Source organism: Halyomorpha halys, unplaced genomic scaffold, assembly GCF_000696795.3.
Source record: "Halyomorpha halys isolate HHAL.00 unplaced genomic scaffold, Hhal_1.1 Scaffold374.1, whole genome shotgun sequence".
Taxonomy (NCBI): Eukaryota; Metazoa; Arthropoda; class Insecta; order Hemiptera; family Pentatomidae; genus Halyomorpha; species Halyomorpha halys.
Genome location: NW_027112597.1, coordinates 643224 through 660201, shown reverse-complemented (window position 1 = coordinate 660201; position 16978 = coordinate 643224). Strand labels below are relative to the sequence as shown.

Below are 16978 nucleotides of genomic sequence, written 5' to 3'. Positions count from 1 at the left end.
ATTTTCAATGTTCCTTTGCTCATAATATCATTAACCTCCGATAGAAGAAATAATAAAAAAAAAAACTGCAAAGATTCGGTTTTGGACTTGCAATCTTACTTCTAAAAGTAATAATCTTGCTTCTACTGTGGAAGCTCTACTGTTGATGAAGTTTATTATACTTTGGTAGGTGAATATATTTTTGTAACTACATTTTTATAGTCAGTTAGTTATTGTTGAGTTGATTTTAAAATAACCTCCCTTATTTATTTTTTATAATATATCGAAGTGTGTATTAGTCAGGAACCTTGAATCCTCTGATATTCATTTAATTGCTTTTAATTTTCTTTGGTTGTTCAATGTTTACTCGTTCCTTAGTCAGCGAACTATATTCATATTTTATCTCATTGCCTTAATTGGTTCTTTCTCAAGAGTTTTTAACTGCTTGTCGTTTCCCCGTTCAACGTTGGAATTCTCCACTTCATGAAATATTTTTTCAACTCTATTCCTGCCATTTTCATCCTTTTTTTGTTAATTAAAGTAAAGAACACTGATTTTATTTTGATTTATAAATTTATATAAGGACCTGATTTATTTTTTCAAACAGTTTTACATTTTCTCTGACTTGGCAAAAGGGAACGAAGAGCTGCTAGTTGCAATTGAATAATAATAATAATAAAAACAGGAAGGCTATTCTCCGTAACAGAGGGGTTTGTGGTTGCTATTCAAGATCAAGTGATCGCCACCAGATCATATAGAAAACATGTGTTAAAAGACGCAACAACACCAGATAAGTCGATATACTCAGTAACGCTCGAATCAATCCAACATATCGCTGGTGGATGTGGAGTGGTTGGTACTGAATATCTGCAGAGGCACAACAATGTGGCCAAAGTTTTGCATCAGGCCCTGGTGGCGGACAACTTAATTGAAGATAAGAGCCCTTATTACAAATACCACCCAAATAGACTCCTCCAAAAAGGTTCTCTCAGCCTATATTGGGATGAATCAATTATTACAGACCATACAGTACGCCATAATAAGCTAGACATCCTTATTGAGCTAAGAAAAAAGAAAGCAGAACTTATTGATGTTGGGATCCCCAACGATAATAATATAAGCTTCACTGTGGAAGAAAAACTGAGGAAATACCAGGAACTGGCGATAGAATTTAAAGAAATATATAAATAGGAAGGTGTTACCACTATTCCCTTCGCAATATCCACGAATGGTCTCATAGCAAAATCAACAGTGGCAGGCATGAATGGTTTGGGGGTATCCATGAACGTGCTAAGAGAGGCTCAACAGTCAGTTATCTTAGACACAGCACGTATAGTGCAAACATTTTTAAAGATTTGACTCAAAGGAAAAATAAATAAAAATATGAAAGTTGTTGGATATCTAGGTCCCCTCACCTCAGATACTCAACCCGCAATAGCGAGAAATACAGACCATAATAATAATATTGTTTATTTTTCCTGGGACTGATCCCTTTAGAATAATATTATAAGTGTAAGAATAAGGCTTTAGGTCTTTAGAGTTAAATAAAAAGTTTTAAAATAAGAATGATATTATAAACTATCATAAGTATAATTATAATTATGAATTTAATAAGATTAAAAATTAACAAAATGTGTAAAGTAAAAATAGAATAAATGAAATAAAACTATATTTAATATTACAAATCATAAGGTGACTAACTTCTAAGAAAAAAAAAAATGAAAAAAAGAATCAAATACTAGAAAACTAGAAATAGTGAACAAAAGGGTACAATTACTGTTGATATACATATTTACAAGTTTAAACAAAAATAAAAAGTATCAAATACAGAAGATAAATAGATAAACCAAAATAAAAGGTAATGAAAAAAAAATAATGAAATGAATTAAATCCTCTGACAAATAATAAATCTTAAGGATATAATTCCAATAAAATTAAATAAAGGTTGAATCATTTATTTTAGAACCAAAAATATATTTTAAGTAATCTAGAAAAAAAAAGTCTCACTCTTCAATTTGAATACTTATAAATTCGAAAAACCACAATCTATTTACGAAGAAATTCTTTTATGAATTTATTCTATTTCCGGAGAAATGTTTTGCAAAAAAAAAAATAAAAAGAATAAAGCTATCTTGTGAGTTTTTGACCTTTATAAAATAAAAGATTCTAATTAAAATACAACATAAAAAAAATCATTTATTGTCATTTTGTCCCCCGTTATGTTTTACTGTGAGGATTTATTGTTAAAACAATTTTTTTAAATTTCCCATCGTGGTGTTAGTAATGTTCTGGAAAATATATAATAAAGCTGACTCAAAATGCTCTTTTAAGCAACATAATTTGAAAATATTGGGGACCAATCCCCTGCTCTGATTCAGGAGAGGGGGTGGGTCGTCCAATTTCAAATTCTGGCTTAGTGGTCTTTAGACTTTAATGAGTTGGAAAACACCTCTGACCTAAAGGCAACATCTTTAATAAATACATATTTTATGGATGCTACTAAACCTAAGCCATATTCACATTATTGCAGTCTCTGATAAACTAAGTCCAGGTCATATAATTTTCGCGACTAGAAGAAAGTTATTGATTATTCAGGTCGAAAATATTTTCAACATGATGATCGTCTGCCATCCGATCGTTAGATACGTCCTAATAACATTTTATAGGTTAACGAACTTTTCATATTTTGCAAATATCAATCTTTTTATTTGCTCACTATTTCCTGTTAATGAATATATTCAATTTTTACCTATACAATACAACAAGTACTGTAAATGTCCTTCAGTAGTAGATAATGGAGAAATAAAGGTAATAGCTACCAGAAAGTTAATTTTATTCCGGAAAACCCCAAAATGTTTGCTCATTTTTCACTGTGTTCCATTTCCTTACAACTATCTACAACAATTTTATATCATATTTTTAAGGGTTGAGTAAATGTAAAAGTAAAAGTAAATTCACAAAATGTTGATTTTCAAATAATGAAAATCAACATTTTGTCAATTTATTTTGGCATATATCATCTAAACTTCAACGAAGATAATCATTACAAACTGCTTTATGCGTATTTAATTAGCTTTAATTATTATTTCTCATAGACATCTTTACGTCTAATACTTCTCGAGATACAGTTACTTCATGACTGTACTAAACCTTTTATGAATTTATTTTAGCGTATATCTTTGAAATTCACATAATATTTTCAAATTTCGCCGAGTAATGAAATTTCGTTTGGAACTTGTGAAATTGAACAGTTCACATCAGAACGAGAAATAATATTTTCGCAAAAGTTGGAAGTTTATCTAATTTTTTAAATTTTTGTTTCATTGTAATACTATGACAGGTCCTTAATATTTTGAAAGAAAGGAAAGTGAACTCGTGGGATTTGAAATAAACGAAGTTTTTTCTCAGAAGAAAACTTAACTAATAAAAGTTATATTTTATTACACGGTCCATGAGATGAGTAATCAATAATCGTGTAACTAACCAGAGGTTAATGGCATCTATGTTACACAATAACTATCTTAAAGGACTTAAGTGATGATAAATTAAATAAACAGGCTACGATAAAAGGCAGGATTAAACATTAAATCTATAAATAAACAAGTTTCATTTACGGAAACTAGTCAAGATGAATACCAACAAACCTGTTTTATTGGAACCTGGATTAATAATTTATCTATATCTAGATTTCAATTTTTTATATTTTGGGCACTGTTCGGCGATCACTCGATCATACGTGTGATCCACTTTTTATGTTAAAGTTTTAATGGCTGGATTTTCGTTTCTGAAAGTATCTGTATTTTCCATAGGTCGGGCAAATTTCTCGGATGTATGTAGTGTTTACAATTCTTTTTTTCGTAACCACCTTTATTATTAAATTTATGACAAGTGTATACTAGCATACTACTGCCTTGGATTGCCTCAGTGTTAACGAAATTTCTGAGATTATTTATTAGGAATTTAATATTAGAGGTCTTATCGGGAATTAGTTAAATATATATAAATATAAAATAAATTCGGATTTTAATTTTTTTTTTATTATTACCTTAAGTTCTTCGTTTCTTGCCATTTTATTTCTGTACATGTTTGTACTAAGCAGCAATAATAATGACATAGTTGGACATTTGGAATTTGACATTCTTTTAAACCATATTGACGATCCTTATACCATAGAATTCTCGAACAGTTTTCGTGTTTCTAAATGCTGTTGTACAATCGATTTTCCATTAGCGATTCGGAATTCGCTACTACGATAACCTGTGTATATTATCTATTCCCATATTTAAGAAAACTTTACAATAATATTATTTATAAATGGGGATGTATAAATATTTTGTTAATACTTGCAAATCCATAAATTAGTACGTTGTGGCAAAATAAACGTCTATATTGACTTTTCTCATAAAATAAAAAGTCTAAGAAATATGAAGGTTGATGTGTGAAAGCCATGTTTCCGTAGTACTCTTTTGACGGAACGGTATAGAGGTAACTGGACTGACCTTTAAAGGAGGCGATCAGTGCTTCCTTGCCAACGCTCCTCACGCCTTGAGCATTTCAATGGATCCATATTCTATCCAGACCACCCACACCGATTCATTAAACCACCGTCCGCATATTTGATTTATGGAAATCATAAGTTTTTAATTGTTATCTATCTTCATTCCTTAAAACTTTATCCAAAAATTGTTTCTTTGAAGTCATTGGTTTCTAAAGAGTGTAAATGAATTCACGTTTCGAACAAATAATTTTTGTACTGATTACCTTTCATCTTTTATTATCGGTAAAAGGAAGAAGTTTAAAAATCAAAAACATTAGTAGATGAAGGTATAATATATTATTGAAAAAAATTTTCTTAGAGATAAAAGTTTCATAAGTATATCCTCATGTAGCAACAATAACAAAATTCTTGGTTTATCACATTAGTTTTTTGAAGAATGGTTATGCAAGGAGATGATTTGTTCAAGATCATACTCCATCAACAGATTATTCCTCAATTAAGGGTACCCACTGTGTTGAGGCTGAGTGGACCCCAGAAAGGCTCCCAAACTCACATGGTTAAATCACGGCTATAATTAATAACAGAATAAATTGTTAAAAATAAATAATTGTCTGTCAGGGCCAAATTTGAACCCAGGTCCCTGAACTTAGAGTTAGTATCACAGCTCCTTACTCACTAAGCTATCCTACTCCCTTTTTGTGAATACATTTTTTATAAAAATAGAACAATTATTAAATGAGTAATATTTATTGTTTAATAGAGAGTATTAGGTCAATCTGTAATTTAAATGGATAGAGACCATCTGAAACAGTACAAGGTTCAACATAAAATTTTATCTATTATTTGGTTTTTTGCATTATTATTTTTTAAATTGTTAAGACAAATCGTTAGATAACTACTTATTTCAGGGGAGATGGGTAAACACAATTTATTTTTTAAATAATTAACTTATACTTTAAGTATACCTACTTAATATTAAAAACACAAATAAATAAACTGCTTAATGGTTAAACTTTAATGCTATATTTATCCTTGGGTTAGAGGTAAAAGTGATTAAGTGACTTTATTTTATCTAGATATGCCTGAATCAAATCTATGCTTCAGAACTGAGAAAATAGTTACATTATTGATAATTAAGTTGATTTCGGATTATTTCAACATTTTTATTTTATTTTTATACCAAATCGTATATTTGGTTTGGACACATGTAGATAAAATACCTCATCTTTGCTATACTATCCCTCAGTGATATTAACCTACATTCTGATGATTTGTACCAGTTTATCTGTAAGTGTATGAAATTATCATCAGTCTATTGATGTAATCTCCTTTATTTTGAGTGTTAGTAATTTTCTTGGCTAGAAACCTGTCCATTAATACTATTTGTATTCCCTTCTATAAACTTAATCCTTAAGTTGTCAATACAAACTACTGTAGGCTGTATTGAAATACTATCACTTATGCCCATTCAAATAATGCATTTTTTTTAATTGTTTGACTTACATATGTATATATTTTTTTCCAGATGACGACCGACATTTCGGTGGTCAGGTGGGATCCTTCCCTCCAACAGGAGATCGTTGACGACTATGAATATGATGGGGGAAACTCTTCATCTCGCCTATTTGAGAGAAGTAGAATTAAAGCTTTAGCAGGTGATTACATTTGATATTTTTCCTTTCCTAACTTAATATTAAATTATTTACTCATTGCTGGAGTACATTCTTATTCTATTCTTGTAGAATTATTAAGTCAGACATGTCTATTTTCTGATTGTTATTATTATTTTTTCTTTAACAATTTTTGTAATTGATCATTACAATATGAAAAAATGTCTTTCTAAACATTTTTGCAGAAATTATTTTATCTCATAATACCTAGTACAAAACTTGTTAAGAAAAAAAAATTCTACTCCTCAATCATGTCTTTATATGTCTTTATACATTTAATCTCTTTATAAATAGTATTTGATTACCAAACATTATACTTGCCTAGTATAAAATACTAAATTTTATTTTATATGAAGTATTTATTTCAGATTCTGTTGTATAAATATTGTAAGGTATTATGATATTATATAATGATTAATCATATTTTTATTTATTTACTTTTATCATTTTACCCCAGCAACTACTTGTATTGCTTTAAAAAAAAATAAAAATAGTTGTTTTAAGTTTTCATGTTTCACCATCTTTTGGAAATCTGTGTTTTTAAAACATTTATATTGTGTAATATGTATAATTTTCAAATATGGCTCAGTGCAAAGGTGAAGTATTTCAAGAAAGTTAAGTGCCCAGTTTGCAACATTCTCAGTTCAAATTCCTCCTGGGTCACAGTTAATTTTTATTTATTTGTGTTCATGAGAAAATAATCATAACTCTCATAAGTGAGGGGTGATAAACTCAAAGTAGATATGAACAAAAGGCTCACTTACCCCCCATCAATGTGTGATTTAATTTAATCATTTAAGTAATATTTTTGGAAAACTACTCAATTTATCTATTGGTAATGTTTATATGTTTATATGAAATATTTATTAATTCAATTTGTTAATGGATAAAAGATGCTGCGAAGGCTGGTCACTGAGGAATTCGTAATCCTCTCTACTATTGTTTTTGTATTGTCTTGAAAGGAAGTCTTAATTTTCTGATATTGATGCTATATTTAATTTATCAGAGCTCCAATATCTCAGATAAATAAACTTAACTACTTTTAGGAACACCATCATATAATGGCATAAATATTGCTTATAAAATTCAATGAAGTATTTGATAACAGCTACTTTATATATATATTTTGATAGGTAAAAGGAGTATAAATAACATTTACTTTATTTTTTTTCTTACTCGTCTGCTTGATAATATGGAACTTGATTAATACTGAAGCTGAAGAAAAGTGACTGAGAATAACAGACTGTATGATGTCCCACAGAAAAGACACGACTAATATATGTGATAATTAATAATAAAGCTCATTCAATGGCTTGTATTTTTACAAATTACACATATATAATAAATTAAGAAAATTTCCTTAAGAATATCGCACTAGTATTTCTAAAGTGACACAACTCAAAAATCGGTGTTTTTGATTTATGACTATGAAAGAAATTGGTAAATACATCTTTATGAATCATCAAAATTGTATCAACCTAGCTTCAGAGCTTGTCCGCCAGAGGGCACTTGTGTCACTCTTGCTGCCTTAATGCTATTCCCCCTTCATAGGCAAGAGTGTTACATTTCCAGAAATGTAAGTTTTAGACTTATGTCACTTTAGAAATACTAGTGCGATATGTCCATGTAGAAATTTAATTATTAGTGAACAAAACTATCTGAGTCAAGCGAAGAAATCTGACAAACAGACTCAAAGGCAAACTTACAATTTTCAACAATTAAAAACTTGTACAATAATGAATCTCTTCATTATGGTCCCAATTGAGGGAAAATTTTAGTAACGTGAGGTACCAAGAGATTGTGCTGTGATAAAAAAATAGATGTTCTTCCAGAGGAACACTATGCATGTAAGGGTTAATAAATGTTCATATAGTAGACATCTACTATACTAATAAAAGTTGACATAAACTAAATAATAAATAAAAAAAAATGTGAATCATACTGGCGATCTTGTAATAATAGAAATACTGTAGGAATTATTGCAATATTAAGTTCAACATAAAATACTTTTATTCAATTTCAATCAGTAATAACAATTATTTAAATAGTACTTTTTTTTATTTTTACAGTTTATTGAGTATAGAACTGTAAATGACATAAAAAAAAAATTAATAACATCATGATGCACATACCTGAAGCATATAATGATGTGGTAATTTTCTAAGTATGGTTTTTCAATCTAGAAGAAATATTCTTTTGATTACAATTAACATTGGTTTAAGGGGCACCTTTTATAACAGTTCTAAGCTAGACAAGGATCATTGAACTGGCTCCTATGATCTAACCCTTCCGTAGATTGGTCACATATTTCCAGGGGTTCTCGAAATGGAGCACTTTTTAACCTCTGACCCCGTCTCTTCTATTGGCTCATTCCAAAATGTCTGAATAATAGCTTTATAGTGTACAATGTTTCATACTACTTCTTAATATACTATGGCATTTCTTAATTTTTTAACTTTGATTATGAATTTTCCATTTTATTAGAAGCATAAAATTAAATAAAATATTGATATGCATTTTTATTATTCTTCGAGACTAACTTCTTTTCTGCCAAATTTCTCAAATGAAAACTACCTTTTTCTTTACTTTTTTTTAGTTTACAATATTTTAAAAAAGTATAATCTCCATTACCATTAATTTACTTAAATAATCCAAAATATTTTAAACTCAACACATACAATAGCTTAATGATTTAGTTGAAAAACCTAGAAATTTAGTATTATTAAAGTCATAGGGTTAGTATTTGAAAACCTTGATCCTAACTTTACACTATTTAAATTAATTTTGAGACCTGAAAACCGATAAAGTATTAATATCCACAAGTTATAAGTTTTAACTTGAAAATCACTGAATATATAGATGTTCACAACAATCCTGTTTATTTTTGTTGCTTCATGTTTGGATTACCATTTCATTAGTGGAGTAATGGAGCAAGAGGTGAAGCAGTGAAGTGTGTAGAAACCTCTTTTTTGTTCTTTTTTTAAACTTAACAATTTGCATCTAATATGCAAAAAATAACCCAAAGGTCCATGGTATTTACCTGTTCAATGAATACAAAATGAATAGAGAGTTCAAACAACTGTTAGATTCGTTTTAAATCCTTAGATTTTGTGACAAATAATTCTTTAAACATTATCTGTGATGTTCCCTAAACTGTTTAATCATCAATTTCAAAGATTACCGATTTATTGCAACTGAACTGAGGGAGGGAGGTTCAGAGTGATTTAACAACTCAATTTCATTCAGTTCTTAGAGGCAACCTTTGCGATATTTGGGCTTTGCTATTTTCCGGCCAAACTGGCTTGATAAAGTCTCTTCCTATCCCTCTGAGTCATTCTAGTCGAAGATTTTAATGAACTGGTATCATAGTTCCTAAATTTTTAGAACATAATTTCCTGCAACATTTCATATTTTATAGATGGCCATGACTGTAGAACATCCTTATTTATAATAATTTCTTAAAATAAGACAGAACAATAAGAAGAGTACTGTGTTTAGAAAACAAGCTACAAGAAACATAGGTGAAAATATAATCTAATCCTATTCGCATATTAATGGCTATAAACTACGAGAGACTTAAAATAAAACACTGTAAACAAAGAGAGGCCATAGGGTAATAAAAAAAAATCTTTTTAAACGAGACATTTTCCTCTCTGAACCCAATATATTTTGGGAAAAATGAAAAAAAGGTACAAAGATTTAAGTTTTTGTAGTTCAATTTTTATATATTGAGCCATCTGTAATAGTGTGATTGTATACCATCTTTCTAGAAGATATTATTCTCAGTGATATGCTAATAAGATTATTATTTTTTCTTTTAACTAATGATTGCAGGGGTTTTTGGTCAGAGAGGAATCTATCTTCTGTACTGATTTCTGAAAAGGTTTCAATATTTCTAAATTTTATTTGTTTGTTTAGAGTAAGACGACTAGCTTCGTTGAGTAGCTTCTGATAGTATGGTCATGTTGTCAGTCTGGAATTCCTAGAATTGATAGCTGGAGAAATGAGTTTATCCCTGAACTAAACTTTAGGTCTAAGCTCTAGGGAGGGCATAAATCAAATAAAATTATGAAATTAATCACTGTAGACAGATCTTGACATAGCGATTAATCCCTCTGTTGGAATAATAACATTTTTTAATCCAAGAACAAGATCTTGGTGGACTCAAAATTTATGGATCACTAATCTTCTTTGTTGAGTTAAGCTGAGATGTATACAATGTTTTATTCATTTGGTGTAATTTCAGACAATCAACAGTAGTGAAAGTAGTTTATCAGGTAGGCATAGTGTTCCTTTTTGCCATCTTCTGACGGCTAACTAGAAGATGCTGTCTCATGCTAACCAGAGTGGGAGTTTCAGGTTCATTTTTCTGGACCGCTATGAAATAAATATTAACTGTCCCGGATAGGAATTGAATCAGACACTCTAGAATCCTCAGCCTAATGTTCTAAGCCATCTCTGCCTTTTGGTAAAAGAGGGCAATATTTATTTATATAAAGTAGTAATCTATGTATCTGTAAAAATTACAATTCATTTTTTGATATAATTTATGTGGCTGTTATTAACAACTTTTTTTTTTTTATATGTATTATTTTGAACAAGCAGGATGAGGAACTCCCTTATAATAATCTACGTTTTATCATTTCAGTTGAATGTATTATTCAAAAGAAAAGTCTTTTCATTAAGTTAGATTTAGAGCTTTTATCTTAACTTTATGGTTTCATTTATATACTTTTCTAATTCTTGTTTATTTATTCTTTTTTTAAACATGTCTGTTTTTATTTTATAGATGAGAGAGAGAGTGTACAGAAAAAGACTTTCCAAAAATGGGTCAATTCCCACTTAGTTCGTGTTAATTGTCGAATTAGTGACTTATATGTAGATCTTAGAGATGGAAAAATGCTTCTTCAATTACTAGAAGTTTTGTCTGGAGAAAGACTGGTAAGTTTCAATTTCTAAATTATTATTTAGCCTAATTTGTTTTAAAACTAAATATTCTGCGAGTAATAAATAATATTGGCAGGATATTCATTACTATTTTACATGAAGGTTCAAACGGGAATAAATCCACTTTTTGTCAGTTTTTATTTTTTTAATATTTTCCATGCTGTTTAGTATACTTTTTAAGGTGTTGCACTCTAAATCCTTCAAAACGTACTTGCCTTTTATATTTTTCTTTATGACAATAATGTTTTGGCTAAATAGCCATCATCAGGCAGTCTCAGTTTAATTAAATAAAATAAGTCATAAATTAGTATGGCTTTATGGCTGAAACATTGTTCTTTCAAAGGTTTTCATAAAATTGTTTTGCTTTGTTGTTGTCTCATGTTCATATTAATGTTTAATTTTTATTAGTTTTCTAAAGTTTTTTTTTGTATCTGTTCAACATTTTCATAATTTCCCTTGGAAAATGGGTTAAATTAATTTTATTAATTTAAATATCTATTCCTAATGCAAATTTTAATTTTAAAACATTATTCTACCTCGACGATAACTGGTTCCTAAAGCAGAAGATTTTAGTGTGGTCCTGAGAGTTAGAGTTATTTTGTGGTGGGCCTACAGAATCAAGCATCCTTCTCGCTCCATTTTGTATAGGACTGGTTGGAATGAATGAATGTATTAAAGCTATTAAACATCCACACCATCTAAACACAAAATTAAGCTAAATACAGCAGACCTGCTTCTCAGAGTTAAGAGGTCTAAAAACTTAAATATGGAATTTGCTTTACTCTAAGGTTTATCATTCACTAACAATTACATTACAGTAAGAAGCTATAGCTCTACAATTATATATTTTTTAAGTAGTTTCTTGTCATTAATTTTTTTCCTTCTTTTTTAAGAAGTTTTTGAAGTTTTCTTCTTCATGTTTAGGCTACTGAGCTTAGGGAATATTTGAAATTAAAAGTAAATATTGTAGCGTGTTGTAACTAGTGGGCAAAAAGTTTGATGGATTTGAACCTCCAGAGGTCATACAAGGATTTTTCTATATATTAATTTGTATGTTAACAATTTTAATTTTTTCTGTAATTGTGTCAATAGACTGTGTTATTGATTAATTAACAATTAAGCTGGTTATTATTCATCTGAACAGATAATTTGATCCCTCAGCTGATAATATCATGTCAATTATGTTAAATTATTTTTAATCAAACTCACTTTACCAAAAATATTTCTGTATCAACATTCTTATTTCTGACTAACATCCTGTTCTCTTAGCTCTTAATGATTTGATAAAAGAATTCCTTGATAAATTTTTAAACACTGTATAATTACATGTTAATTTGTTTCATTATTCTATCATGAATTTTATTTCTATTAAATTTTCATCTGAATCCTTTTTTTTTTAGCCACGCCCAACTAAAGGAAAAATGCGAATACATTGTCTTGAAAATGTTGACAAGGCTTTACAATTCCTTCGTGAGCAGAGAGTTCATCTTGAAAATATGGGGTCACATGATATTGTTGATGGAAATGCAAGATTATCATTAGGTCTTATTTGGACCATTATCCTCAGGTTCCAGGTGAGTTATTATTTTTCCTACTTTTACTTTATCTAATGTTTTGTTTATATATTGAATTTCAGCACATATGGTTGTTTCACTGAAATGCACCAAATAAAACCCATTACAAGCTGTCTATGAACAAATTAACTCCTCCTCCTTCTATATTGAATAAGATTAAATAATCAGATTATGACTAAGGATGGCATTATACATTTTAAGGATAAGAAAAGAATTGTACATAAATTTAAGAATTAATCTCATGAAAGGGATAATACTCTAAAACGTAAACTTGATGAGTTATTTTAACTAATAAAAAAAATTATTTTGCGTTTAAAATACAGTAAAACATCTGCAGATCAAACAGATTTGTTTGTTGCTTAGAAATATCTGTTAAGAAGGAATAGATTTGTGGTGTTTTTAAAATACATGCATACTTGTATTTAGAAAAAAAGTTCATTTAATAATTAATATTAATAAAAATTATAATTAACATTAATAAGTAAGGTTAATTAATACAATTTTTTGTTTTATGTATACTCATAATATTTTTAGAATTTAATATGTATGCATAAACATATTTAAAAAATATAAAATGAGAGGATTTCTATGGCAACCTCCAATAGTGAACAAAATATAAAATCTAAAATAATGTGATCCTATTCAAAAGTATGTTTGCATTTCACTCTTCAAATATATCCCATATCATACTAGAGATACTATAGAAAAGAATATATTCGTTGACATTGAGTTTTAATTAATAAAACTGTTACCATCTGCCACTATTTATCACAAATTTTCTTAATTAAAAAAGAATAACTTCAAGATAGCTACATATTTAGATATATGTATATATTTATATCACAAAGTAAAATCATTCAACATGGTTTTCTTTATTTTCAACATTTCATAAGGGTCTGTTCAAAGGGATAAATTTATTTCTTGGTGATCAAAATTTAACTCTCTGTGTCCATTAAAGAAATATCAATTGCAAAGGGTTCGAAATTCCTACATTTCCAGACTGCAGAGTGTTGTCCTTAGGGAAGGATTTCTGTTGGAGAGAGGTGTCTGTTAGGAGTTTTAATATAAAAACTTTTTGTTTTTAGATACAAGATATTACGATTGAAGAGACTGATAATAGAGAAACAAAATCTGCGAAGGATGCCCTTCTTTTATGGTGCCAAATGAAAACTGCTGGCTATCATAATGTTAATGTCCGTAACTTTACAACTTCTTGGAAAGATGGTTTGGCCTTTAATGCTATTATTCATAAGCATAGACCAGATCTAATAGCTTTCGAGCGACTATCAAAATCGAATGCTATGTACAATCTCAACAATGCTTTCACAGTTGCAGAAGATAAATTAGGGCTTACAAAACTCCTTGATCCTGAAGGTAATGATTGTTTAAGTTAATTTAATTATATAAAAGTTAATATCGAACAATTTAATTCTTTCTTAATATCTTTGATCTTTCTTTATTTAGATGTTTTTGTCGAGCAGCCTGATGAAAAATCCATAATTACCTATGTTGTCACATATTATCATTACTTTTCAAAAATGAAGGAAGCAACAGTTATTGGAAAAAGAATAGGAAAAGTTGTTGGAATCGCAATGGACAACGACCGAATGATCCTTGAATATGAGGGACTTACTTCCGATTTACTTAGATGGATTGAAGGAACTATATCTCAGCTTGGTGACCGACATTTTGCCAATTCTCTTGTTGGTGTTCAGCAACAGTTGTCTCAGTTCAATAATTATAGAACTGTTGAAAAACCACCAAAGTAAGATATTATTAACCTACTTTGAAAATTTTAAGCATTTATTTTTTTATTATTCTTAATTATTTCTTAATATTACTATTTCTTATTCAATTTTATTATATTGAAGCATATTCATCATGTTACAATTTTAGGTTTGTGGAAAAGGGCAACTTGGAGGTATTGCTATTTACTTTACAATCCAAAATGCGAGCTAATAACCAGAAACCATATACTCCAAAAGAAGGTAAAATGATTTCTGATATCAACAAGGCTTGGGAGAGACTCGAAAAAGCTGAGCATGAAAGGTATTGCTAGTTTATTATACTCAATATATCATTACTATTATCTGAGCTATTCAGTTGACAAAACGAGTTCGTTTTTGGAGAAGATGATATTATGTCTGTTTAGTAACTACACATGCTTACCTATCCTAGGAAAAAATGTCAGTCCCATATTAAATCCATGGCTTTTAAAATTTACTTTAAAAAATTCACTGTAAAGAAAAAGTAATAAACATAAAAAGTAAATGAATAAAACTGTTAAGCTACTTCCTGCTGTATAACATGTATCAATTTAGAAAAGATGCATTTTACTTACAAACATATGTTTATCTCCATATTTAAGTGTACATCTTAACAATAAGAAAATTTTATATGGCAAACCATCTCTTCTGAAATCTTTGGAAAATGGACTTCTGTCTTCTGAAGTACTTACGTATTTATTTTGTTTTTATATTTATTAGTTCTGGTGTTCAGTAAAAATTGTATTTTTTCTTTATCATTTATGGCCAATAAAGTTTGTGTGCAAGTAATTACTTTCTAATTTCAAAAGAAATATTTTAGCTGAGGAAAAAATCCTATTCATTTAAAAAGTGTATTGTTATTAAGATATCTTAATTTTCTTGAAAATCTTTGTTGTTTGTTTTTGATGTGAAACTTCTGTACCGACATTCTACACTCAAGAAAAAATTATATTTGTGATGCAAGAAGAGATGAAACAGAATTTGAAAGGGGAGGGGCACAACTTAGGATGTGTTCATTTTTTATTAGGGTAACAGGAGAGCAGAAGTTCAGAGAAGGCAAATGAATTGGTCCGGCTGCTGCCGGTGTTGAGTGAGTCTAATTGAGTGTGCTCTGACAAACCTGCTCTCCTTTTACAGTATAAAAAAATTTCCTGCTAGAATTGACTTTTTAAGAAACGGCTGTTCTATTTAAATGATTATTATTATTATTAGGGAACTAATCTTTTCTGCCTTAAGTCATAAGAGGGGACTATTACATTATTTTGTTTCCAGAAGTTTCACTTCTATCTACAGGCCTCAAGGCTGCCATGATTTATTTTATTTTTTTATTGACGTTATAGATTATATTTTTTATAACTATATGTTTAATTTTAAAAATTTTTGTTTCCTCTAACAGAGAACTTGCTTTGAGAGAAGAATTGATCAGACAAGAAAAACTTGAACAACTTGCTGCAAGGTTTAACCGAAAGGCACAAATGAGGGAAACGTGGCTTTCTGAAAACCAAAGACTGGTGTCACAGGTATTGCATTTAAAAAAAAAAAGTTTCTCAATAATTTAGTTATTACTTATTAAAATATGTTATTGATTATTTTAAATATTAGTTCAAAGTATTTTAATCTGATTTTTAGTGTCTTTAAATATCTAAAATTTTTATTTCAATGTTTAGGATAATTTCGGTTTTGATCTTGGAGCCGTTGAAGCTGCAGCTAAAAAACACGAAGCTATTGAAACTGATATATTCGCATATGAAGAACGAGTGCAAGCAGTTGTGACTGTTAGCCAAGAATTGGAAGCTGAGAATTATCATGACATTGAAAGGATCAATGCAAGGTATCATTATGTTAATTTAATAGCTGTAAAGAATTTTTCTTCTTTTAGTTTTGTTTTGATGGAATTAATTTTTCTTAATTTCTTTTTTTTTTTTAATTTTGTTGTTTATAATATATGTTTTGTGAGAATATGGTGGTTAAAGATTTTTCTGATCCTACACCTTTACACTAGCAACTTGTGTTATTGATCTTGTGGGTCATTAACATTTGTAATTTTTCATCAGAAATTTAGTTTTCTGAAAAAAATAATTTTTCTTAAAATTGAAAAACTTTCAAATAGAATAAGTTAAAAAAATGTATGAAATTAAATAATTGGAGATGGTAAGGGGTGCAGTCAGCAAAAAAGAACATAAATTATTTATTTGTTCATGGCGACGTTTTGACCTGAGTTTCAGGTCTTCGTGCAGTTTTGACCAGTATCCCTTTCAGGTCCCCCTGAAACTCAGGTCGAAACATCAGCATGAATAAACAAATAATTTTTGAGGTGTAGATAGTTGACCGTAGATTAATGATTGGAGAAGTTTGTCGGGGGGTGCAGTCAGCAAAGAACAACATTAATAAACAAAACCATTTTATTTATTTTATGCCGACGTTTCGACCTGAGTTTCAGGTCTTCATCAGGGGTATAGAACAAAAGAGATAACAATAACATTTAGAGTAACATACAATTGAAAAAGAATAGTATACAAACAAATTTAGAATTATACAAAATAT

At 29.1% G+C, this 16978-nt stretch overlaps 1 protein-coding gene across 4 annotated transcripts in view; it reads left to right on the top strand.

Moving 5' to 3' along the window:
* Window positions 1-16978, top strand: part of beta-Spec (spectrin beta chain) — a gene marked incomplete in the record, with an annotated part of 132761 nt that overhangs the window by 72246 nt on the left and 43537 nt on the right. For all 4 annotated transcript variants that reach the window (XM_024358778.2, XM_024358774.2, XM_024358772.2 and 1 more), the window contains 8 exon segments: window positions 6003-6132; window positions 10937-11088; window positions 12495-12668; window positions 13754-14042; window positions 14133-14433; window positions 14565-14717; window positions 15831-15954; window positions 16102-16265. In XM_024358778.2, coding sequence (XP_024214546.1) covers window positions 6003-6132; window positions 10937-11088; window positions 12495-12668; window positions 13754-14042; window positions 14133-14433; window positions 14565-14717; window positions 15831-15954; window positions 16102-16265 — 1487 coding nt within the window.